The sequence below is a fragment of the Rhamphochromis sp. 'chilingali' genome, assembly GCF_963969265.1.
Source record: "Rhamphochromis sp. 'chilingali' genome assembly, chromosome: 5".
NCBI classification, from domain to species: domain Eukaryota; kingdom Metazoa; phylum Chordata; class Actinopteri; order Cichliformes; family Cichlidae; genus Rhamphochromis; species Rhamphochromis sp. 'chilingali'.
In genome coordinates this window covers 30,421,820-30,446,977 of record NC_137932.1, presented here as the reverse complement: position 1 = coordinate 30,446,977, position 25,158 = coordinate 30,421,820, and the positions used below count along the sequence as shown (strand labels likewise).

The window sequence follows — 25,158 nt, the reverse complement described above, 5'->3', positions numbered from 1 at the left end:
AATGCAGTTCAGTATGTTACATAGAATCTGATAGCAAGAAGATTTATGGGTTTGTTTGTGTGAAAGTGTGTGTGTGTGTGTGTGTGTGTGTGTGTGTGTGTGTGTGTGTGTGTGTGTGTGTGTGTGTGTGTGTGTGTTTTGTTTATGAAAATCTAATTAAAAAAAAAAAAAAAGTAAAACAAAAAAAAGACAAAGAAAACTGTCATTTTCTTAATATTAACCAGGCCTGAATACAATGTGATAATGCAAATCTACTCCTCCACTTAAAAGCTCCACCATTTTAATCAAATGAAAAAGATTCACAAACAGACATTAACTCACTATTTTCATTAATTTTATAATTAATGAAAATAGTGAATCAGAAGAAGTGTCAAAGACATGCAGAAACCACAGTTTAGTAACACTCCATCTCCCCACTGAAATGGCAGAGATTGTGTGGGATAAAGCGGCCACCCCGTCAGCTGCTTCCTATTCAGCATGTTTGTTTTGCACACACATTCTGTTCACTGCTGAATAAACCAGATTCATTTATGAGGGTTTATTTATAAGGGCACTTGAAGGAAAAATAATTTAACTAATAGCACAATGAGTCCACATTTCCATGTACTCATTTGATGCACAGCACCAGGAAAAAATATAATAGCAAAGACACAGTGCCAAGAAGGGGCTGTAAGAGGATTCCCACAAGAATAAAAGGAACAATGGAAAACCACAACAAACAGAACATGAATCCCCCACGCTGCCTTTTGCTCTGTACATCTGTTTCTGTCATCATACATTAAGCTGCTCTATTCTCCGGTATCTCAGTCACATTGTAAGATAGATGAAAATCAAATTAGGCCACCTGTCTTACTGAATTTACAAGCATATACAGTAACTCATCAGTGCCAGGTAAAAAAGATTATCTACTTCTCGTGTTTAAAAAATTTATCTCCAAGATGAAGTAGTGGCCGTGTCTGTTACACAAACTAGATTAAAGTCTACAAAAACAAATGAGTATCTACTATTATAAGCTGCAGAATACAAAGACAAGGCAGACAGCATCTGTGAGAAGAAATATGTGTATGAAAAGAGGACCTTCGTATTCAAAGTTGCAATAATAATCATGTGGTTAAGGTTATCTAATTATCATTGGTTAAACGGGGACCCTACTTGTTAAGTCAAATATTTTGTTGACTCCAGATTATCTTTCTAGTTCTCACTTCCTCCTTTCTTCCATTCATAATTACTATTGATAGTATACTATTGTCTTTTGTCATGTCATCCCTCGTGGTTGTGTTTCCTTGTTCACTGTTCCCACAATCTACTGATATTCTGAGTCCCTGCCCTGTGTATAATCTGGTTTTCCTGTATTATTGTGAATGATGGCACTTAAACTGATATTTTGAGTCATACCGGTTTCCCAAGTGGTGCATTTGGGTCCACGACCTGCCTGTCACACAGCCAACACTTGACATCCCACATTAAAGGCAAATTTAAAACCAATGGAAAATTATATTTCCTGAATATGGTACATGGACGACATATCAAACTCACAGCTTCTATAACCCTATAAATTCCTGTAAGGAGGGATTTTCTCCTTATTTTGTGTTTTAGCACTGAACTATGAAATATCAAAGGTTTTAAAACCATCCATCCATCCATTCGCTTCTGCTTCTCCTTTTCAGGGTCGCGGGGGGCGCTGGAGCCTATCCCAGCTGTCATAGGGCGAGAGGCAGGGTACACCCTGGACAGGTCGCCAGTCTGTCGCAGGGCGGTTTTAAAACCAGTTTTTGGGTAATTTGTAGTACTGCTGTAGTACTACCTCCACTGTAAGAGGAACCTCTGAGTGACTTAATTGTACAGTGACTGATCTAGATCAGTGTGGATGTTGGTGTCTAAGCAAGTTAATGGAGCAACAGTGACATTCAGACTTGATTATGTTATTGAAGAAATACAGCAACATTTTCACTGCGCTATTTCAAACTGCTATTGAGGCATTGACACAGAGCAAAGAATTAATAGAAAAAGAATAAACAGAAATAGGGTTGCAAGAAAGTACAAGTTCACTCTGACTGTGAGTGCAAAGAGCTGCTCCAGTGTCCATCAAGTGTTCTACACGCAACCCGATCTTCCTCCTCCCATTCTGATTACCGTTTTTACATTATTCTCCAGGGCCTTCACAGTAATGTGAAAAACCTATTTACATTAAAAAGAAATCTACTTAACAAGAAGTTAGGGTTCAGAGCTAAGGGTTGGGGTCATCACTGATGATGACTTAGACCTCAGAGGGTAAACAACATTTCTTGCTACTCTGTCATTATAAAAAACAGTAACACACAACAATCACACAGCTCCAATAACAATTTCCTCCTTCTTGTTGCAGCCAGTTTGCTAATTGTATTTCTACTGGCAATGGCAGTGCACATGCACATGCAGTTCGAGAAAGCCTTTAAAGGTGCTGAAGTTACATACCTGGAAGAATCTGTCAGAGAGTCTCCAGACCTCTTTGGTCCTCAAGTCACTTGGAGTACATAAATGCCAACATAAACTTTAATTCTGTTATTAGTTGCCATCCTTGTGCTTAATGCTCCTTCTATTCACGAGGAGTTATGTTTGTGTGAGTTGTTATCATTTAATGACAGAGGCTGTCAAGAGAAATTAGCTAGCAATTAAAAAAAATTAACAGCCACAGACAGCCACAAACTCGGGTAATGTATGTTAATGTCATTAACGTATAATTACAAACACTGCAGAACTCAAAGTGAACACTATCAGCATGGGCCTGACATATAAAGAACAAGAAATGTTTACATTTCCAAAAATGTATCTAAACATGCGTTACTCATTTGGTTTCACTTTGCAGCTGTTTTTTTTTTTTTTTTACTTTTTCCTTAATGAAATCATATCATGACAAGCTGACAGCAGTACCTGAACCCTGACAGTTCAACAGAGTCCAACTTAAGAAAATACCTCTAAATAGATAAAGATGGGGGAAAACCATCAAGCTGGCAACACATAAGCTGAAAAGTGTAAAAACAACAAAATACAGAAAAAAACTGCACATTCCTGAAATCAAAGAGCACAGCAACCTGAAATTAATTACAGAAACATCAGAGTCTGGCTGTGTTTCAGCCACAGGCTCAACAGGAACATTTTTAGAAACTACAAGTGGTTACTTTTCAGTTAAGGTTTCACACATATATTTTGGTCTTACAGTTCTGAATTTACTGTTGGATTCAGGCAGACAGATTTACCTCTAGTAAATGGTTTGGGGAAATCAAATCTCCTACTTCATGGAAATGAGCCAAAGGGAGAGCAAACAGACATTAACTTATTACACTCTGTTTTTATCTTCACTTTGTCCGATAACAGGCTATATTTGCCATGCGTTTTAGATTTGGGTTGTGGTTTGTGTTAGCAACTGTGTTCTGTGCTGGCACTGATGTCATTATTTGTTTCCACTATGTATTAGGGCATTCTGTGCTTGGTTGTTTTCCATCTTTCCATGTCCTTTAAAATCCTACACGTGTGTTGTAAATTTGGTGAAGATGTTTTTATCATGTGCATGTGTTTTGCAGATTAAGAGTACAGTGAAATCTACAGACACTGGTGTGATTGAAAATATGTGAGCCTGAAGGTCTCATGTGACTTCCAGCTGATGTTATCAGAACACATTTTGCTTTTGTGGGGAGTTCCAGGCACTGGCTGTGCAAACTGCTTCTGTGCACATTACCCTTTTGCTATTTTCAGCTTGTAAACAATGAAAATCTCACAAGAACAAGAGTAAGCAGTTAATTTTCCCAAGGGGCCACATGAGAAACTGGGACTGTTGTGGAGGGCCACGGCATAAGATGAAGTGAATTGCGAGCTTCCTCGTGCAGCCCTCCACAACATCCCCAGTCCTAGTTTCTAATATGGCCTCTTTGGAAAATTAGTTTCCCATCCTTGTTATAGGGCAGCATGTGTGTAAGTCTGTCATTGTTTGAAGAAATCATCAGTTTGAGCTGCTGTCACTGCTGCAAAGCAAGGACAACTCTTTTCTGTGTATTAAAACTTCTTTGACTATAAGTGGGTCTTTGAAGCATTGAAACATGTTATCCGAATTATGAGATTTGTCTCTGTTAATGACAAACACAAGGTTTCTTCCTCATTAACCCTTGTAGCTTAGAACAGGACAGGGAAGATGTGGGTGGCTGAAAGATTTAAATTCACACTCAAGTAATTACATTGCTAATAGGAAACCACAGATGGACTAATTGTGCATCTCTAAATACACAGTGGGGGATGAGAAAGAAAACAGACAGTGAGAAGTTTATTTCACTTATATTCTGTAGTCCCATGTTTTCTCTTTAACATCTCAAGTTAGAGCTGGACTTAAAGGCACATGCTAAATAGGCATTTTTCCATCAAAACTAGAAGATGTTAAATTTCTAATTAAGTCTCATACACTTTAGTCTGACAATTTTGTGTGTAACCCTCTGGGGACTAATTACAACCTTACTGTTACTCTCACTTGCTGCTTGGCTAGACTGTTTAGGCAAAAACGTCTAGGGCATACTTTTGTTCTTCACTTGCTATTTGTTCCATTTTATTCCAGTTCTTTCATTTAATACCTGCAATTAAAACTTTTTTTCATATAATAAAAATGTAACGTTAAAGAAAGAATTATGTGTAGTACAAGAATTTAATTACAGCTATTAGTGCTTTTGATATGCCCATTAATACTTAATAGACTGTGCATCTTCATTATGCGGCTCAAATATTATGCGGCTCAAATGTCTCTAATGTCTGCATTTTCCAAAGTAGGGATTAAGCTAAAAGAGCAACAACAGTTGCCAATATTCTATTTCTTTAACATTTTTTTGACACTTTCCCCCGGGTGACAATATGCACTCACAGCATGTAGACGATGACAGGAATTTTACTGAGGAGACTGTGGTTTGTTCTGTAGTTGTCAGGCCGAGTTTCACTTACGAATTTCCCTTGCTGTTTGGCTAGATTTAGGCAAAGACTTCTAGAAGCAAGCCTCGTGACCTCATAACAAATCTGGGTGGTTACTTTGAATCCCCCCAATCTACATCAATCAGGAGAGAGCTACAAATTCAAATCTAATGATCAGTGCAATGTAGAATTGCCAGTGAAATCTGATAAGAAAAACAAACAAACAAACACTTGAAGTGTAATCATACCGCCCATAATATGGTTCAAAAACATCCCCCAAACATGTACTTCTAATATGTCTAATATAAAGTGCCTGCCCATCCCACTAGACACTGAACAAAAATGTATGGTACAGTACAACAAGAAAAAGTAGAAACAAGAACAAGTCTGCAGTACTTTTTATATTCACTACACTAATGAGTAGTACATGACAGATTAAGAAAAGGACTTTTCTAATGTACAAATAATCCCTTTCACAAAACCTACCACATGTTACATGTTGAAGTGAGATGAGTCAATCTCAAAGCAAAAATAAAATATGAGTTGTTATTACTAATATTTGGAATATGTAGCAAGAAAATAAAAATAATAATGCAAAGCAAGACTGTTTCAAAACTTCCAGGTACCAGATCACAATATCACATATAACAGCTGCTTGCTTCATCGACAGGGTGCCACAGAAAACACTTTCTTGTGTTATTTCACATGTTGCATCATTGTTTCAAGTTTCAAGTTTCATTGTCATGTACAGATAAACAGTGTAGCCACATTTACCCATAATGAAATTCTTTGGCTCGTGCTCCTCAGCTTTACATAAGCATATAGAAAGTGTGCAGTTATATTAAGAAGAAAATAACAGAAAATAGCAGTAATAATAATAACAATGATAAAAGAGAAACAGAGAGAAGAAAAATTAAATATTTAGAGAATTTAAGACAAGTTGGTATTTACAGTTTGTGCAAGAGTATTTACAGGTTGTGCATAACTTGTGCAATGAGCATTTAATTGGCATTTGTTTAAGTGATAGTGTGTAGTCCTGTAATTGTAGTGAGTGTGTAATCGTGTGTATAGAATGTCAGCAGTTCAAAAGCCTGACGGCTTGTGGGTAAAAAATGTCTCTGTGTCTGCTAGTGCGGGTCTGAATACTCCTGAACCGCCTGCCGAACAGTAGGAGTGTGAAAAGTCTGTGGCTGGAATCAGAGAGGATCCACTGCGTCTTCCTCATGCAGCACCGTCTATAGAGATCCTGCATGGCTGGCAGATCTCACCACCCTCTCTAGAGCTTTGCGGTCCAGAGCATTACAGCTGCCATACCAGGTGGTGATGCAGCCAGTAAGAATACTCTCAATGGTGCATCGATAGAAGTTTGTTAGTATTCTGTCCAGCCACTGGCAGGATTTCTGGATGTCAGCCACTTCCTCTATCTCCCAGTGGTACATACCGTGCAGGGGCCTATCCTTCCATGATAGTTCCTCCTCTTGCTCTTCTTTCTTGGGTTTCTGCTGCCTGAGGTATTCACTGAGCACGACGTACGATGGAGCTATTTTCCTGATGTACTCATCAATGTTCGTTTCTCATCCTGTGTCTCATCCTGGACCATGGTTCTGACACTCACTAGTCCATGCCCCCTTCCTTCCGCTTAGCATACAGCATCTGGGTGCTTGACTTGGGGTGAAACCCTCCATGTGGTATCAGGAGCTTCCCGGTCTTGATGTCAGTGGCTTCTTTCACCTCCTTTGGCCAGCTTATTATCCCAGCAGTGTAACTGATCAGGGCAGGGCATAGGTTTGATAGCCTGGATCTGGTTCTTACCGTTCAAGCTGGACTCCTCGGGACTGAATAGAATAAACCCTCATTATCCCACGGATGAGAAATTTCGGTGTACTTAGTGGTTGCAGCTTTTCTAGCAGCCTCTTCGTTGTTCCCATTTGCCTGCAGGATCCCCAGGTACTTGTAGCCGCCCTTCGATCCCCTCAGTTGTGACTAACTTCCCTCTCTGTTACCAACCCACTACACTTCTCCAATCCAAACATCCAAATGACATTCCAAGTGTAGTGTATATAGAGTGGTGCTGTGGATCAGTGAATCGATGTGTCATTCACTCTTGACATACAGCTTAATGTTATCTATGTATTGGAGGTGGCTGACAACTGCTCCATTCTGTAGTCGGTATCTGTAGTAAGTCTTGTCAATAATTATGCAAAACATCAGTGGGGACCGCGCATCTCCTTGGTAGATCCCACACTTGATGGTGACTTGTGCTATGGGCTATTTCTTTCTGTGCCCCACTCATGTATTGAGCCATGTGCCTGTTCATCTTAGCTGCTCTAAGCTTCCATGCGGTACTGAGCCAGGTTATTGGCTGGTAGGTTCGTTTGTGCTGCCAGACGCTCATGGGATGCAGTGAGCGTCTTCAACCAGTAGCCGTGTCGGGGCCTGGTGCTGCCCAATCCTTCATGCAGGAGACCCTTTCATGGATGCCTGCCGTATACATTTTTCACAGAGAGCAGACCCTGTCTGTCAGTGATATTCAGGTTTACAGACAACCCATTTTAACACACACTAATAAGCTGACTACATTTTTTTTTTGTCAGACATGTGACTTAATGACATGTCATTAAATGAGTCAGTGTGTGTGATATGTAAGATTGTGTAAAATGTGTATCAGCAACTAAACTAGTCTTCTGCTGACATTTTAATTTGGTGGCCTGTTAATTAGATCATATCCAATTTACTCCCATTGCAAAATTTGACATTACAACAACATTCATTTCACTCAAAATGTGAATTTTAGTGAAATGGTTTTCACTACAAACAATAGTGTTGTAGTGTTCTTGTTATTTTCAACTAAACTCATTTTGTGTGACCAGCAAGCCCCCCTGCAACGCAAAGTTCTCCAAAACAGTGCTTCGAACAGCTAGGATACTGCACAGAACTCTCAAACTCTCAGGCCTCTAATAGAAGCTGAGCAAGTTTGTTTTTTTTAAAAAGCAGTAAAAAGGTAATAACATAATAGCTACACATGGGTCATTTAACAAATGCAAAGTACTAAGCATCAGGGCCACACGTTAGTCCTAAAGTCTTCCTACCTTACACTATCCTTGTAACTGGGAACGTCTGACTTATGTTATGTATTGTAGTTTCTAGAAAACTAATTGAAACATACCAATTCTTATTTAGGGAATACTGCAGCAAAAATTATAGCAGAGATTTGAAAAAGTCCTCCCTAGGGACCCCAAAGCGCTTTACACATCCAGTCATCCACCCATTCACACACACATTCACACACTGGTGGAAGCGAGCTACAGTTGTAGCCACAGCTGCCCTGGGGCAGACTGACAGAAGCGAGGCTGGCATATCGCGCCATCGGCCCGTCTGGCCAACACCAGTAGGCGGTAGGTGAAGTGTCTTGCCCAAGGACACAACGACCGAGACTGTCCGAGCCGGGGCTCGAACCGGCAACCTTCCGATTACAAGGCGAACTCCCAACTCTTGACCCACGATCGCCCCGTAAAATGTTACGTTTTTTTTTTTTCATACTGTCTACACCAGTCCATAAGGATGGAAATAGGAAAGAAAAGAGAAGATAATTCAAAAGTTAGGATTCCATGGTAATGGATCACATGTTGAAGGTAATCAAAGGGCAGCAGCTTTCTCAGAAAATTCATTTGCTTGCGTCATTTACCTCAAAGTCTGAAATGTATTCTTTTAGTTTGCTGCTTACAATGAACCCTATTTAGCACAAATGGCCTCCATTACAAACCTGAATTTGTACTTCTGCGAAAACATGGTTACATAATTAAAAAAAACGAAGGGACAAACAGTATGTCAGTTCACAACTTTTACCGTGACCAAGTGTGATCTTAACAATGACTTTTTGTACTTCTGCCTGCTTGAAGCGTCTCCAGAAGGTCTTTGATTTTCTCAGAAAAAAGTCAGGAATCTGATATTCTGTTGGGCTTAAGAAATTGCAGTCACTCATCTTCACATTAAGAAAACATTCTTTGGGAAAAAAAGACCAGGAGACCAGCCTTTAACATTACACGGAAATGATACAATTTACAGTCTGCATACTTTCCAATTGCTGTGCTACTCGTTTCTCATACGGTATGTGTACCTGGAGAAAATACACAGTGCAGATTTACTAGCTGGGACGACTCATCGTTATACTGCAATCAAGCACATATAAGAGTGCCAATGGTCCACTCACATGACACAAATTTATAGACACAGAGGCAACCATTTCATTACAATAATGACTCATGCAATCTAACAAACTCAAAAAGGAGCATCCGTAGGTTTAAGTAGAGACACTCAAAGGCTTTTGTACTCCCTGTATGTGTATAAATGTGACTGAAATGAGGAAACCTGAAGTGAAAAGCCAAACTGTAAGAGCAGTGTTTAGATCTTAGAGACATCCTAATGCACCAATCACGTGCTCCTTCTGATAATGCCGTACCCCCAGTAAATGTAATTCAGTTTTAATTATAAATAGATATCTGCCCCGAGTTTATTCCTGCTGAATAATGGTTTCCATCAGTAATTGAAATCTCCATGAAGTATGATGCATCACCCTAACCCTACCCTCATGCTACAGTTTTTTTATGTCTCAGGTAGAACAATAATTTTGACCAATTTCATAAAACCAAAAACTTCTGATTTTTAGGTAGAGGGTTTGAGTTAGGGTTAGGATTTAGGTCATCACGATCATGCCTCAGACCTCAGAGTTTTTATTTATTGTTTTCATTGTGTAATCTCAGTTACAACACTATGTTCAGCAGAGCATAATATTTTTCATCATATACGTCACACTGACACCATGTCCAAGTGTTATGGAATTTCCCATTTTCCCTACGGGACCATTGTACACCTCCATCTGAGTCAGTTAAAGTAAACCCTAACCTTTTGGACCACATTTTGTTGTACAGGACAAGAAAATCAAACTGTATGTTGCATCTTTTTACGTTTGTTAAAGTTAGTTAAAGCAAACTTGAGTCTGTTTTCTCGTCCAATAGAAGTAGGACATAGAGCAGAATGGTAGAAAATCAGACATTTATGCAAACATGATGATTCTTCTTAACAAAAGACTCACCTATGATACAGACGTAAAGGGCTGCAACAACGTCCGCCTCCCTGGAGAGTCTTGAGGCGAAAGGGTCACCACGGAGGAGATAATGTGGGAGGTATGAGGGATGTGGCCACGTTGCGTTCTCCATCACTGCCATCAGCAGAGAATGTCCTGTGAAATACAGGAAAAGGCTAAAACAATGGAGCTGTTTCCTTAAGTTGAAAATTGTTCACAAGCAAACATGTAGACATCAGGTAAGGACACATAATCTACATTTCCGTACTGCATTATGCAAACCTGAATGCTCCATATGCGCCTAAGTCAGCTGCACATGTCACAAGTGTCAACATTTCTGTTCGACATTAATGTAGCAGTCAAGGAAAACTCACTGCACATTTTTCCTGACTGCCAGAGAAAGAACAAAATTAAAACTCTCCCACAAAGAAGAAGAAAACATCAACTTCCATTAAATCAGTTCTAGTGCCTACCAAAAGAAATCAAATTTTAAAAAAAATAGGGGAAAAATCGATAACAGTTGTAGTGTGCTCGCATGGGTTACAAACAGGGCAAGAACCTTGATAAAGCATTGTGACAACATGCTGAAAATTCAGAGTTTTTGGTTTTTGAGTGCTCTGGTGTTTGCTGTGGTTGCCAACATGAAAGTTGTCCACAGTCCACTCCCTGATTAATTTGGATAATTCAAAGTAATAAAAATAGCGGACTTCCGGCTGGCAGCGAGCAGAATGGCGGCGTAATTTCTGAGCTCCTCAGGGTCGAGCGAATTCTCCCTTAATTTCAAGTTTTCTGACTACTTCTATGTTTAAAACAATGCCGGGGGGGGGAGGCAAAGAAAAAGAACAAGAAGATACATGAACCAACTGAACAGTATTTTCCAGAAGAACGAGAGGACACGCACGCTGATATGGCAAACTCCGATGAAGAAAATGGCGAGGGGACCAATCTCAATTCTTTGCAAGAGGTCATATAAAATATTAGCCAACAAATCTTTGACCTCCGGACGGAGATGAAAGCTGACTTCAACGCATTCAAAGAAGTCTTCAGGCGTGAGTTGAAAGACAACCTGAAGAAATTCAAAGAAGATATGAACTAACAGCTAACGGCTGATAAGCTAGCAGTCCAAGAATACGACGAGAAGCTTGAGGAAGCTGAAACACGAGTGGCGGGGCTTGAAAGCTGGTCAGCGGTGGCCTACAACGCGCTGAGACAATCGCTAATGGGGCAGAGGAAACTAACCGAAAGGCTAGAAAACCTTTAGTCTAGATCGAGAAGAAATAACCTGCGAATCTACAGAGTCCCCAAAGGAGAAGAGGGCAGCTCGGTAATAAGCTTTGTTGAAAATGTGATCAGAAGAAAGAGGCTAATGGCTGATGGCACTGACCCACAAATACAACAGGCTCACCGATCCCTTGGTCCTAAGCCAGGTGCTGATGCTGCTCCCCGTTCCATTGTCGTCTGTTTTCTTCAGTTCAAAGCAAAGGAAACTGTCCTCAGAAACGCATGGCAGAAGAAGATCCTTGTCAAAGACAAACCCATTGGTTTCGACCATGACTTTACTGCTACGGTAGTACAACAGCGCCGTGCACATAGAGAAGTGAAAAGCACACTTAAACAAAAGGGCAATCTCCATTTACAAAACTCTGGAACCACTGGGACACAGGCCCTCAGGTGTACCACAGTCCGGCGGAGGCGGTACGAGAGATGCAGCGGAGAGGATTTACGGTGGAGGAGCCACACGAAAGAGGAGGATTTGACCCTATGTCTCTACTGGAGCAAGCGTCACCATGGCAACCCGCGACCCGGAGAAGCAACAACGGAGCCATTCAGAGAGTGCGCGACAAACTACAAGGAAACAGAGAAGGGTTTGACTTTATAGAAACTATTTCAGTGTAGGGGCAGATAACGTAATCACTCCAAATATGTATCTGGCTCTCTTGAATAATTAATATGTTCTTCATAGTTCAAGTTGTGTATAATTGCTATACCTTGAGGTAGCCAACAACTTAAGATAGGATGAGTGTGACTCAGATCGGGGTTCTCACGGATTCTAAGAGAGGGCCCTCACTTCCAGTGAGGCTCTCCCTCTCATCATTGTGTGGGGGTGTGTCATTTACCTCATATTGGGAGTCATATTGCAATGTTGTTCGAGTTTTGAATTCTACAGTTCTCTTTAATTGTTCATCTATTTGTTCTACCATGTTTTGGTTTAGGTTTTGTTTGTTTTTGAGGTCAGTGGTGGAGGATCATTTTATTTCCACAACAGTATACTATGTCACAGTGTCTGGAATTGATGTTGCTTAACGGCCTGGGAAATCCAATCAAAAGAGCCAGAGTATTAGCAAAAATTAAACAAGAATGCAAAAGGAAGAATGTCATAGAGTGTTAGACTGTAGAATTGGGGTAGCGGATGTCTCAGATCATAACACGATTTTTCTGACAATTCAGTTGGACTCACTTCCAAGGAAAACTGTTTGGCGCCTTAATGTAGGGCTTCTGTCACGGCCAGCGTGTGGAGAGTGTGTGTGGTGGACCCAGGCGCGAACACAGGCGAAGAGACGGGAGTGAACTTAAACTGAAAGTGAGCCTTTATTTGGGCTGATGCAAAAGGGAGTAGACAAAACATAACAGGGACAGAGACTGCAACTAACAAAAAACCTAAACTGGAAAAACACTAACCTGACTGAAAGGAATAACTATGAACAGAGTGCTGTGCAGATGCATGGAAACTGTGAACCAAATGGCGTGACGAAAACAGACACGAACATGACCTGCACGGAACCTCATCGTGTGGCTGCATGAAAAACAATATAAACCAAATCTGAATGAATCTATTACAAATGAACATATTAAACAAGAAATAGATACATTCATTAAAGAAAATGACAACGGAGAAGTGAACCCTCTAATTCTTTGGGATTCAATGAAAGCCATTCTGCGGGGAAGCTTGATAGCAAAAGCTTCTTTTGTTAAAAAAAATAATAATAAAAAATTGAAAAATATAATCAGCTGACAAAAAATTTAAATTAATTAGGCTTTCCCGTCATATGCTTATGGCTGGCACAACCTTCATGGAAGCCCATTCTATTTATCCCGAAGTAAGACATGATATCAGCAATCCAAAAATGAAATATAGCAGTTACAGAGAAGAACTCCCTTAATGTTGTTAACCAATGGCAATGGGAAGCAGCCAAGTAAGCCAAAATTACTATAGCAGTTGGGAAACCAATAAACCAAATGGCAAAAAGACATGCAAAATAGCTCACTTAATTCCAAAAGTTACATTAGATTATACACTTGCACTTTTGGAGGTAGAATAGGTTGTGTAGGCACTACTTGAAAACTTGAATTTGTAAAATTTAATACCTTACTGTCAAATATTCATTACAGCTATAATGTAAAAATGAAAAATGTTATGCTGTCTTAGCAAATAACAACATCGACCTTGGTACAACAGATGGTTAAAAAAAAACTCTTTCTTAAATCAGCCAATAATGTTCAGTATGTGTGGGTTGCCAATAAGCCTCTGAGATTAAGTGGGATGTCATGAACCATCAGGTTCGATCAGGAAAGTGGACCCAAAAATGCAGACAAACACGGGCGAGGAATGCTTACAATGAATTTTAATCGTAAAAGCGACCTAACGCGACAAGGGGGGGGGCCAATCAGGCTAGTTGTAGGGACGGGGAGGAGGTCAGTAAGCCGCGGAAATATTCTGTAACAGAGGAGGAGGTAGTTATAATCTGAAGGGAAAACTGGAGCATAGATAACTAGGAACTGGAGAATTGTTCGCCTTACTGTGCCAGTCCGGGTTGGAATCACTGAGGGGAGGGGAGAGGTCCGTGGAAAGCGTCTGGAGGGTCCCAAGCAGAAGCGTGGGGGTTGGCTGGGAGGCGGGGACTGTCCCCGTAAGGTGAAAACCAGGATAGGAACTCCGCTGTACGAAGGGAAGACAGAAATTACTCCGAGAGCTAAGTCACACAAGGAAAACCACAAAGGGAAACGTCATTTACTAGGCTCAGTTGAAGCACCGAAGTCCCCGCCCCAAAGGGATGGTACATCAGCCACAGAAGGAGACACCCTCCAGGTACCCCCACGGACCATGACATGGGAATGCTGAGGTTCATGTCTCATGAACATCTACTTAGGCTACGTTCACACTGCAGGTGTTAATGCTCAATTCCGATTTTTTGATCAAATCCGATTTTCTTGTCTGCTTGTTCACACTACAAATAAAATGCGATATGCAAACGCTCTCTAGTGTGAACGCTTAAAGCGGCCCGCATTCGCAAAAGAAGATGTCACACACAACGCGCTCTGTTTAGACCCAGAGCAAACAATATTGTTTGACTGATGGACCTTAATATAAAGACTTCGACTTTACGTTTCCCAATTTTTGCTTTAAGTTATTTTGTTATTTACATAATAATGTAGATAACCTAATAATTATCCTTATTGCTGTTTTAGAGGAGCGGTGCTTCAAAGGATAGTTGCAGATTTCTGCCAGAATCTGCAGATTATACAGTATAAATACAATGTTCACGTTTCTCCAACGTTGTCTTCCCAACAGTTTCACTGACATCTACGCTGGATGGCCAAGAAGCGTTCGCGATGTCTTCTCGGGCGCTTCTCCGGAGCTGATAATTGGTGTCTGTCTTGTGTCAGTGACGTAAAAGACGGATTTAATGCGACATGACCGTTCAAACAGCAGTCGCTTTCTAAAACATCAGATATGTATCAGATTCAGTACCACATACGAAAGTGACCCAGATCGGATTTGAAAATATTGGATTTGTGCCATTCACACTGTCATACCATGATCGGATATGAATCGCATAGGGTCAAAAAAATCGGATTTGATGCAGTGTGAACGTAGCCAAAGATATGAGCATGTTTGTCAGTCAAAAGTCTTAACGGCCATTCAAGTACAATGACAATACCATGAGAGATGTAATAAAAGGAAGCATTTTAGACAATGCCACTGATGGAAAAGTCTTGACTGGAGGTCATAGTTTTTGTTGCCTTAAAAAAAAAAATATACAAACCTGAAAGTCATGTTGTTATAAGCACAAAGCTTCATAGATACGCATATTAGGGCTATAATACAGTTCAAGTTTTGTTATATAGCCCAAAATTAATTTGAACTGATCTGAATCAAGACCCAATTTTATTTCATTCAAACAACACTATTATAAAATGCATTTGCCTTAAAACACAGTGTTTAAAAAAAAAACACTGTGAACAAATACTACTATGCTAAAATTGCAAGCTTCTTTTAATCTCTTGGTTATGTTTTTACTCAGTCCAGTTTCATTATCTATACAGCCTGACTTTGGCTGTTTCTGACCGTCTCCAGGTGACCAAGCTCTGACTCAAACTGTTATGTGCAGTATTAATTCAAAAGCTGAAGCTAAAAGTGTTACGCTTTTTAGTGTAACCTGTTGCTGTATGAAGCATGACTGAAATTAATTAAGTGCGTTTTGGGGGCCTCTATGAGCTTTAGATACTGTTCAATCATCTATAGGAGGACAGTCATCAGAAAAATGCATAAGTGTATCGATTTGTAAGCTAAATGAAATGAAAAATGTTAAGTTTTATGTGTTACATACAAGTACTGTACAGTGCTTAACAATTTTTTTACAGCACCTACCATAAGAACATAGAGGAAAAAATAGAAATATAATAATAGAAATATAAAACTTGTTTAAAACAAAAAATGTATTGTTATTTATTAGGCAAATAACATAATTAATTAATGTTTTTATACCTAAATTTCAGCAGATACATGGGTCTTCTCTGTGAATCAGAAACGACTCAAGCATAACATTCAACCTCTAAATGTTTCTGTTCTGGAATGCAAGTAAATAATGGTTCATCTTCATCAAAAAATAATAATGTGCTCTGCTATTTTCTTCTATTTTTATGACAACAATTACATTTAAGCAGTTAAATATTATTTTGCTTAAAGAGCTTAAATATACTAATAAATTAACCCATTACAGACATATAAAAATGATTTTGGTATAATGCTGTTAATTCAGGGCACCTGTGGCATAAACCACAGTGGGTAACCCTAACCCTAATGCTTTTATAGCAGAGTGAAGCTGACCCCCCACCCACTTGAAACGTAAAGGCAAATAGGCGGAGCGGTTAGTGCTACGTTTGTGCAGATTTGTGCAGGTAAAATTAGCGTTTGTGCTGCTACGGTTTCCGAGATATTAAACTTTATTTTATAGGTCATTCAAAGGTCACCATCCCCCCAGACTGCTCCAAAACAGGCCAAAATGGTCTACTTTTTTAGTGCTACGTTTGTGCTGGTTTGTGCAGGTAAAATCAGCGTTTGTGCTGCTACGGTTTCCGAGATATTAAACTTTATTTTATAGGTCATTCAAAGGTCACCATCCCCCCAGACTGCTCCAAAACAGGCCAAAATGGTCTACTTTTTTAGTGCTACGTTTGTGCTGATTTGTGCAGGTAAAATTAGCGTTTGTGCTGCTACAGTATCTGAGATATTAAAAGTTATATTTTTTGCTGATGACATCACCATCCCCCCAGACTGCTCCAAAACAAACCAAAATGGTCTACTTTTTTAGTGCTACGTTTGTGCTGATTTGTGCAGGTAAAATTAGCGTTTGTGCTGCTACGGTTTCCGAGATATTAAACTTTATTTTATAGGTCATTCAAAGGTCACCATCCCCCCAGACTGCTCCAAAACGGGCCAAAATGGTCTACTTTTTTAGTGCTACGTTTGTGCTGGTTTGTGCAGGTAAAATTAGCGTTTGTGCTGCTTCTGTTTTAAAGATATTAATGAAAATGTAAAGGTCAACCAGCCCCCCCACATTACCCAAATCCAACAAAAGTGGTATCAAACGTTTGTGCTACGTTTGTGCTGGTTTGTGCTGCAAAGATTTTCGTTTGTGCTGCTATCATTTTAAAGATATTAATAACAATTTCTAGAGGTCATCAGAGGTCAACCAGCCCCCCCACATTAATTAAATCAAACAAAATGGGTGTCAATCAACTGTGCTACGTTTGTGCTGGTTTGTGCTGCTAAAATTTTCGTTTGTGCTGCTTCTGTTTTAAAGATATTAATGAAAATGTAAAGGTCAAAAGGTCAACCAGCCCCCCCACATTACCCAAATCCAACAAAAGTGGTATCAAACGTTTGTGCTACGTTTGTGCTGGTTTGTGCTGCAGAAATTTTTGTTTGTGCCGTTATTATTTTAAAGATATTAACAAAAATTTCTAGAGGTCAACCAGCCCCCCCATATTAATGGAATCAAACAAAATGGATGTCAAACGTTTGTGCTGGTTTGTGCTGCAAAAATGTTTGTTTGTGCTGCTAACATTTTAAAATGTTTAATAAAATAACGTCTTGATGCGTGCTTAATCATCCAGGTAAGTAAATCCCAAAAGGTTGATTCTGTTCATCTGGACATTTTCAGTTGGAGAAACGTTTCGTCACTCATCCAAGTGACTTCTTCAGTCTCAGCTGACTGCAGGTTTCCCCAACCTTATAAACAGTACATTTGCATAGTGAAGGAAACTAGCGCCACTGAATGAACAATGTGCCGGGGGGTTAATTCCATGATTGTTAGTATGCAAATTCTTATGACCATTGATCAATGACAACTAATCAAAGCCTATTGATCAATGGCAGTGAGTACCATTCACAGAAAGTGGGGAATGGCTACAATCACAGCATTGTAGGATGGCGAAAGATGTACCCTTGGGCCCCCCTTCTCGATCCAGAGATGGTCAGCATCCTGACAGCCCGATGGACGAAGCTGTCTCTCAGTCTGCTGGTTCTGCCCCGGAGGCTCTTCAGTATCCTTCCTGATGGCAGCAAACTGAAGACGCTGTTGAAGGGATGAGTGGAGTCACCTGTAATGGAGACGACCTTCCAGATGAGGCAGGTGCAGTAGATCTCCTGGGGAGGGAGGCAAGAGAGGTCCCCACAATGCTCTCGGCTGCTCTCACTACCCGTTGTCATTTTTTCCTGCAGAACCCAATGCAGGAGTCATACCACACAGTGATGCAGCTGGTGAGGATACTCTCAACTGTGCCTCTGTAAAAGGTGCTCATAATGGGGGTTGAATCTCTTGTGCTTCTCAGTTTGCAGAGGAAGTAGAGTCACTGTTGGTCTTCTCCACATTCAGGGACAGGTTGTTGTTGCTGTACCACTCTGGCAGATGGTTAACTTCACCCCTGTAGTAGATCTCGTCGTGGGTCAGCAGAGTGAAGAGAAGGGAGCTCAACACACATCCTTGGGGAGCCCCCGTATTCCGTGTTCTTGGGCTAGAGGTGTTGCTGTTGACCCGTACTGTCTGCTGTCTTCCTGTCAAGAAATCTAGCAGCCCGTTATACAGCAAGGTGCTGATCCCCAGCAGATCCAGTTTGTGAATGAGTTGCTGGGGAATGATGGTGTTGAATGCTGAACTGAAGTCTATGAACAGCACTCTGACATATGAGTCTCTAGTGTTCAGATGTGTGAGGGCTGAGTGAGGGGCAGTTGAAATTCCATCATCGGTTGAGCGTTTTGACCGGTATGCGAACTGAAATGGATCCAGGTTGGGGGAAAGCAATAATTTGATTTGATGCATGACTAACCGTTCAAAGCACTTAACTTAATAATGATGGAGGTGAGTTTGACAGGACGGTAGTCCTTAAAGCAGGAGATAGATGACTTCTTGGGTTCAGTAATGATGGTGGAGAGATCTCCACACACTGTCTGGGGATTGTGTCACCACGGTCTGTAGAGTGGGTTTGTAGTCTGTGATGGTTTGTATTCCTTGCCACTGCCTCCAAGTATCTCTGCTGTCGCTGAAGCTTTGCTGTAGCTGATGCCACGTGACAGGTTTGCCCTTGCTGTTCTTAGACTCACCTAATTCCCGGCTCTGAAGGCTTGCATTTTTCAACTTTAGGAGCATTTAAACCTGACCTGTGAGCCATGGTTTCTGATTGGCCCAGACAGTGATAGTCCTGGTCTCTGTGACATCATCGATGCATTTTGGGATGTAGGCAGTGACAGTTTCTGTATATTCCTGAAAGTCTGTGGTGTTGTCGTGTGTGGCGGCCTGTGGTGGAAAAGCAGTGCCTCTGAGGACCCTTCTGGCCACACCTGTACCTGCTTACGAACTGGTTTGGTGACTTTGACCAGGGGCCTGTGGGAACCCATGGCACACCTAGATTTCTGCCTGTACTGACCCTTATGCAAAATAGGTGGAATTAAGACAGTTCCAAAAGCAAACACAACTGATCAGTGCTGAGAGTGGTCCTGTTGCTGAGGTTGGGATGATCCTGTAATCTCTTATGAACGACCTCCAACGCTTCTATGACTGGGATGCAAGTGAAGACAGATGTAACATCTCTCTCTCACTGTACATGTACTGTTTATAAAATTAGGGAAACATAACCTGCACAAACAAAATAATTTGCAGGACAAATGTTTGACATCAATTTTGTTCGATTTGAAGAAGGTAGGGGGGGCAACTTCACTCACGGGTGTTTATAAGGTTGGGGAAACCTGCAGTCAGCTGAGACTGAAGAAGTCACTTGGATGAGTGACGAAACGTTTCTCCAACTGAAAATGTCCAGATGAACAGAATCAACCTTTTGGGATTTACTTACCTGGATGATTAAGCACGCATCAAGACGTTATTTTATTAAACATTTTAAAATGTTAGCAGCACAAACAAACATTTTTGCAGCACAAACCAGCACAAACGTTTGACATCCATTTTGTTTGATTCCATTAATATGGGGGGGCTGGTTGACCTCTAGAAATTTTTGTTAATATCTTTAAAATAATAACGGCACAAACAAAAATTTCTGCAGCACAAACCAGCACAAACGTAGCACAAACGTTTGATACCACTTTTGTTGGATTTGGGTAATGTGGGGGGCCTGGTTGACCTTTTGACCTTTACATTTTCATTAATATCTTTAAAACAGAAGCAGCACAAACGAAAATTTTAGCAGCACAAACCAGCACAAACGTAGCACAGTTGATTGACACCCATTTTGTTTGATTTAATTAATGTGGGGGGGCTGGTTGACCTCTGATGACCTCTAGAAATTGTTATTAATATCTTTAAAATGATAGCAGCACAAACGAAAATCTTTGCAGCACAAACCAGCACAAACGTAGCACAAACGTTTGATACCACTTTTGTTGGATTTGGGTAATGTGGGGGGGCTGGTTGACCTTTACATTTTCATTAATATCTTTAAAACAGAAGCAGCACAAACGCTAATTTTACCTGCACAAACCAGCACAAACGTAGCACTAAAAAAGTAGACCATTTTGGCCCGTTTTGGAGCAGTCTGGGGGGATGGTGACCTTTGAATGACCTATAAAATAAAGTTTAATATCTCGGAAACCGTAGCAGCACAAACGCTAATTTTACCTGCACAAATCAGCACAAACGTAGCACTAAAAAAGTAGACCATTTTGGTTTGTTTTGGAGCAGTCTGGGGGGATGGTGACCTTTGAATGACCTATAAAATAAAGTTTAATATCTCGGAAACCGTAGCAGCACGAACGCTAATTTTACCTGCACAAATCTGCACAAACGTAGCACTAACCGCTCCGCCTATTTGCCTTTACGTTTCAAGTGGGTGGGGGGTCAGCTTCACTCTGCTGTGTTAGCTTCTCCTACAGCTCCGGACCGCTAAAAATGCGCGTGCTTTTTGTGAGCTCGTTCCCGGCTCGTAACCAGCGCGTTCTGCCGTCAAGGGCGATCATTGGTTAAATGTGATCATGTGGCTGATGCAAGCCAGATCCTTTTATTTAGCAAAACTGTGATTAATAGTTAAATATTATTGCTGAGGGGCACAGACAGGACTCCGCACGCACGCACACACACATAAAAAAAAAAAAAAATTTTATAAGTTGCCTCAACAAAAGGGCACTTTGGGCACCCATCAGGAAAGGGGCGGGTGCTCAAGCCCCCCCCCGCACGTGCCTGCTATAAAGGGTCTTTTAGTGTGATGCGAGTATTTGTCTTTTATGGTGCATCTGCTTTGTTTTTTCCAGTCTCAAATGTTGGGATATGGCTTCTATGTTAAGAATGTTTTATATAATAATGCTGAAAAAATCCTAGGGTTATTTTTTTCTGACAAAAATCAAACTGGCAAAACACAAGCAGAGCAGTCAGAACTGTTCTTTGTTTCACTGTTTCACATTATAACCAAAGAAAAGTAAGCATAAGTATACACATTAGTCACTTAAGCCTAAGTATAGATACTAATGTTAAAACATTTTCTGGTAAATGCTGAAGTAAAAGATAAAAGTAGGTCTTTGGAGGACATTTATACCAGGTAATTTTTTTTGTCAAGCTAAATGAACCTCATATTATGCCATAATAATGCTTAAATATCTGTTACAAAAACCAGAAAAACCAAAGGGAATCTAAAAAGTAGGTCTACTTTCTATACAGCTTCATTACCTTACATTTATACCCTAATATTGATCATGAACATCACACCTGCTCTGCTCCAGTCAAACACAGGGCTTCATTGCAAATTTCACCAAATTTCTTTCAGTGAACATGTGAACAACAAAATATTCTTATACTTCAACTTGTACTGCAAGATGTTAAAATGAACAAGGACCTTACATCTAAGCATTAAATTTACAGTTGGTCAGTCCTTTTGTTACTTTACATTATGTCTTTTTTCCATCTCTTAGTGAAGAAGTTTTCTCTCCAAGGGAAACTACACAATAACAGCTTATGTGTTCTTTGAGCTGTTAGAACGTTAGCATTTTTCTGTCACTTAGAAAATAATACTTTCTTAAAACCCACATCCTTTGTTTGGTGCATGCTAGCTGCTGAAATACGGAAATACTGCTGAAATAGCTTTCCAGATAATTAAGCCCAAATTTAATAAGGTTTAACTCATTTTTAATTTTCCACTGCCAGTTTGGGTATTTGATCTTCTACCTGAACTGGGAACAAAGATTAATCGACCCTCCATATATCTATAGGAGTATAATGACAAAACATGATGTGGTAGATTAGATTTGTTAGATGCATTAGATTAGAAGAAATTAGCAAATCTAAAAAAACAAAAGCCTAGAAATAGACTGAATTGCAGCAAAGAGAGCAGACATTTGGGAGCATATCAACTACTATTCACAGTGGGGCATATAAGTTTAAAAAAAAAAAAAAGCTTCACACAGTGCAGGTACCTGATGGCATGATTAAGACTACTGTTTTTCCTTAAGGCTTCTGCACAATCTATTTAGTCAGTGTCTCCTTACTAAAATCTCAAGTATTTCCTAATACAGCTCATAGTATAAATCCCTCTCCCTGGAGCAGAGTTGAATTATTATTATTAAATTATTCCTGACCTAAAATGACCCCCGCTGGGTCAAAACATCTGCACATGATGTATTTTTAGGATGTTTTTTTAGACACAAGTCACAACTGTTAAACAACTTAATGTTAACGTCATTAGCTATCTACAAACCCAATTTGGAAAACGTTGAGACGCTGTGTAACATGTAAAAACAAAACCGAATGCCATGATTTGCAAATCTCATAAAGCCATTTTTCATTCAAAATAGAACATAGAAAACATATCAAATGTTTAAACTGAGAAAAAGTTTGACTTTTGGGAGAGGAACATTGTGTCATTCTTGTGTGATATAGGGTTCGAGCTGCTACACCCATGCTTTACAGATGGGCGTAGATACTCACTGTTGTACCTCTCTCCTGACATCTTCCATACATAATGACGACTTGAACGAAAAATTCCAAATTTGGATTCATAACCCCATAAAAGCTGTTACCATTGATTTCAAGTCCAGTTGGTGAGTAATTTGGTCTCAGATTACCTCAGATTGGCTTCTTGGCAGCAAACCTCCCATTGAGACCATTTCTAAAACTACAGCCTCAACTGAAGGGCAAGATACATCTCCCAGGTCCCATGTCATTTGTTAGGATTTTTCAATTTTTCCATTTTGCACTGCACACCATGCTGACATATGCCATGTTTTTGGCTAACAGCTCTTTGGGAATCACCTTGCTGGTACAAAAATAATAATTTTTTATGCCTGTCAAACGGTGTTACTTTGAGGGCATTTTTTTGTAGATTTAACTAAAGAAATGCTCTCAAGACTAGTAACAACGTGTCTAAAAATACAATTTAAAATAAAAATCTCTACTACGTTTTGTTTTGTGTAGACACAAAACTAGTTGATCCCTTGAGTTTGATAGCTTTTACACCTGAATAATTCATAGGTCAGTGTTAAGTGGCTTAACAAACAAGCAAAAAAAATAAAAATAAAAAAATAGTCCTCTAAAATGTTTAAAACAAAATCCTAAGCCTCCAACAAGTCATCATTTTCTCACCAAACGGTTTCTCCCAAGGGCTAAGATGGTTTGCAAATAATTTCTGCTACAAGAAACAGTCTCAGCTTTAAGGTCAAATTCTTAGAAAATCTTATAACTCCAAGAATTTCTAAGAATTTCAGCTCTAGGAGCAATTCTTCATACAAGGAATCTTTGTGAATGCCCAACTGATCATAATGGCGTCATAATTTTCATCGGCGACAGTAACTTCAGTAGCACTTCATGTGTGACATCAAATCTTCTCTGAAATTCTTTGAAAGACTCCTTTTCTCAGAAAACTGATATTTAGGGTCATTTCCGGTGAAAAAAAGTACCAAAGAACTCATGCCTCACACTTAATTTTAGACCCGTACACTTTAGATGAGTTCAGGAGGCTAGCAACAACAATTTAAGTTTCCATACATACGTTTGAAAAGGTAAACAACTACTTGTAACTAACTACAATATATTTACACAAGTACTTATGTATTTAAACACAGCTGCGAACTACATTTACTGTAACTGAGTACTAGGGGTTTGTGCAACTTACACTACCCAGTTATTACATTTAACTGACATTTGTTTGCAAAATCTTTGCCTAAAATAAAATCAACTGCAGAGCACACAAACAGGCTTCTTATGAGATAAAAAATAGTTCATCACGTGTCCATTGCATGCTCCCTCTTTTCAAGTACTTTCTAAAACAAAGTTCAATTCTTCTTCCTTCTGGTGCAGCACTGTCTACAGATAAGTCTTTCTAAAGCAAAAAATGTAAAAATGTAAAAATAATTACATTTTCCTTGCCCTTAGTTCTTCTATTTCAAAAAGCATTTCAGTGTAACTTGTAATATAGACATTTAGATAGATAGATAATTTATTTTCTGACAAATTAGATAAATTAATTTCCCAAATATTCTCAGTCTCGTGTTTCCTCTCGTGATCACTGGGAATGGACTGGACTTAATACCAATTAGAACATGACTGATGTATGAGATTTAAAACCAATCCCAACACTGATACTTGGTGATATCAAAAATCCAATATGTCAGGCAATTTTTTTTTCTTTTAGACACACGAACCATAAACAGATTTGCCCAACATTTGTTACATGTAGTTATTTATGAGTCTTTACTAACACAATTCAATTTAAAAATAATCTTGTTTGATTATCAGAACAGTTCATAGATTACTTGCTTACACTCTGCACGATTCGAATCAGATTAGCTAGCTGTTCTGTTTTTGGTCATTCCGAATAAGTGTTGTCAACTGGAAAGTTGCACACTGCTCTCTAGTGGAAAAGCTCAAAACTCAGAACACTACTGTTTTAAATTTTCATATTTCGGCTGTTATACAGTCCAATACTGACCTATTAGCAAATAGCTGATATCAACTCTAATTACAATATTAACTTATAACAGAATTGTTATTATAAATAAACAACATTATTATGAATTTTGTGACCAAGTTGCAATGAATTTGGTGATCATTTCGTCGCAAAACGTGACATAATAATACTTTAACATTTTGCAATCTACAAAGGTTTGTACTTTGACAAACAACTTGTGAGAACTGTGACTAATGTTCGTGTGTGGGGAAAACAGTGTATAAAGTGTGTGGCGAGGGGCTAGTTATTCTGAGAACCCCTGCTGCAATAAATGAGGGACCACTGTATATACTTTCTCTATGATTATTGTATTCAACCTGTTAACATTTAATATTTTCTTGATAGAACCAACTTATTCTGCAGCAGAGCCATCCCCAATTGCTTCTCCTGGCTCCCTGAGCTCCTGCTGCTGCACCCACAGGTACAGTGGG

The 25,158-nt window shown here is 39.6% G+C and overlaps 1 protein-coding gene and 1 long non-coding RNA gene across 2 annotated transcripts in view; one reads left to right on the top strand and one right to left on the bottom strand.

Moving 5' to 3' along the window:
* The window catches only part of opn5 (opsin 5), an 82,299-nt gene that overhangs the window by 32,557 nt on the left and 24,584 nt on the right, over positions 1-25,158 (bottom strand). The window contains exons 2-3 of the mRNA XM_080882748.1: positions 13,805-13,943; positions 10,016-10,162 (exon numbers count right to left, since the gene is read on the bottom strand). Of these exons, the coding sequence (XP_080738874.1) occupies positions 10,016-10,162; positions 13,805-13,943 (286 nt within the window). The remainder of the gene's footprint in view (positions 1-10,015; positions 10,163-13,804; positions 13,944-25,158) is intronic.
* On the top strand, positions 16,105-17,027 carry LOC308397125. Its single transcript, XR_013971692.1, has 2 exons — positions 16,105-16,186; positions 16,481-17,027. It is a non-coding gene; the product is annotated as an uncharacterized lncRNA (long non-coding RNA).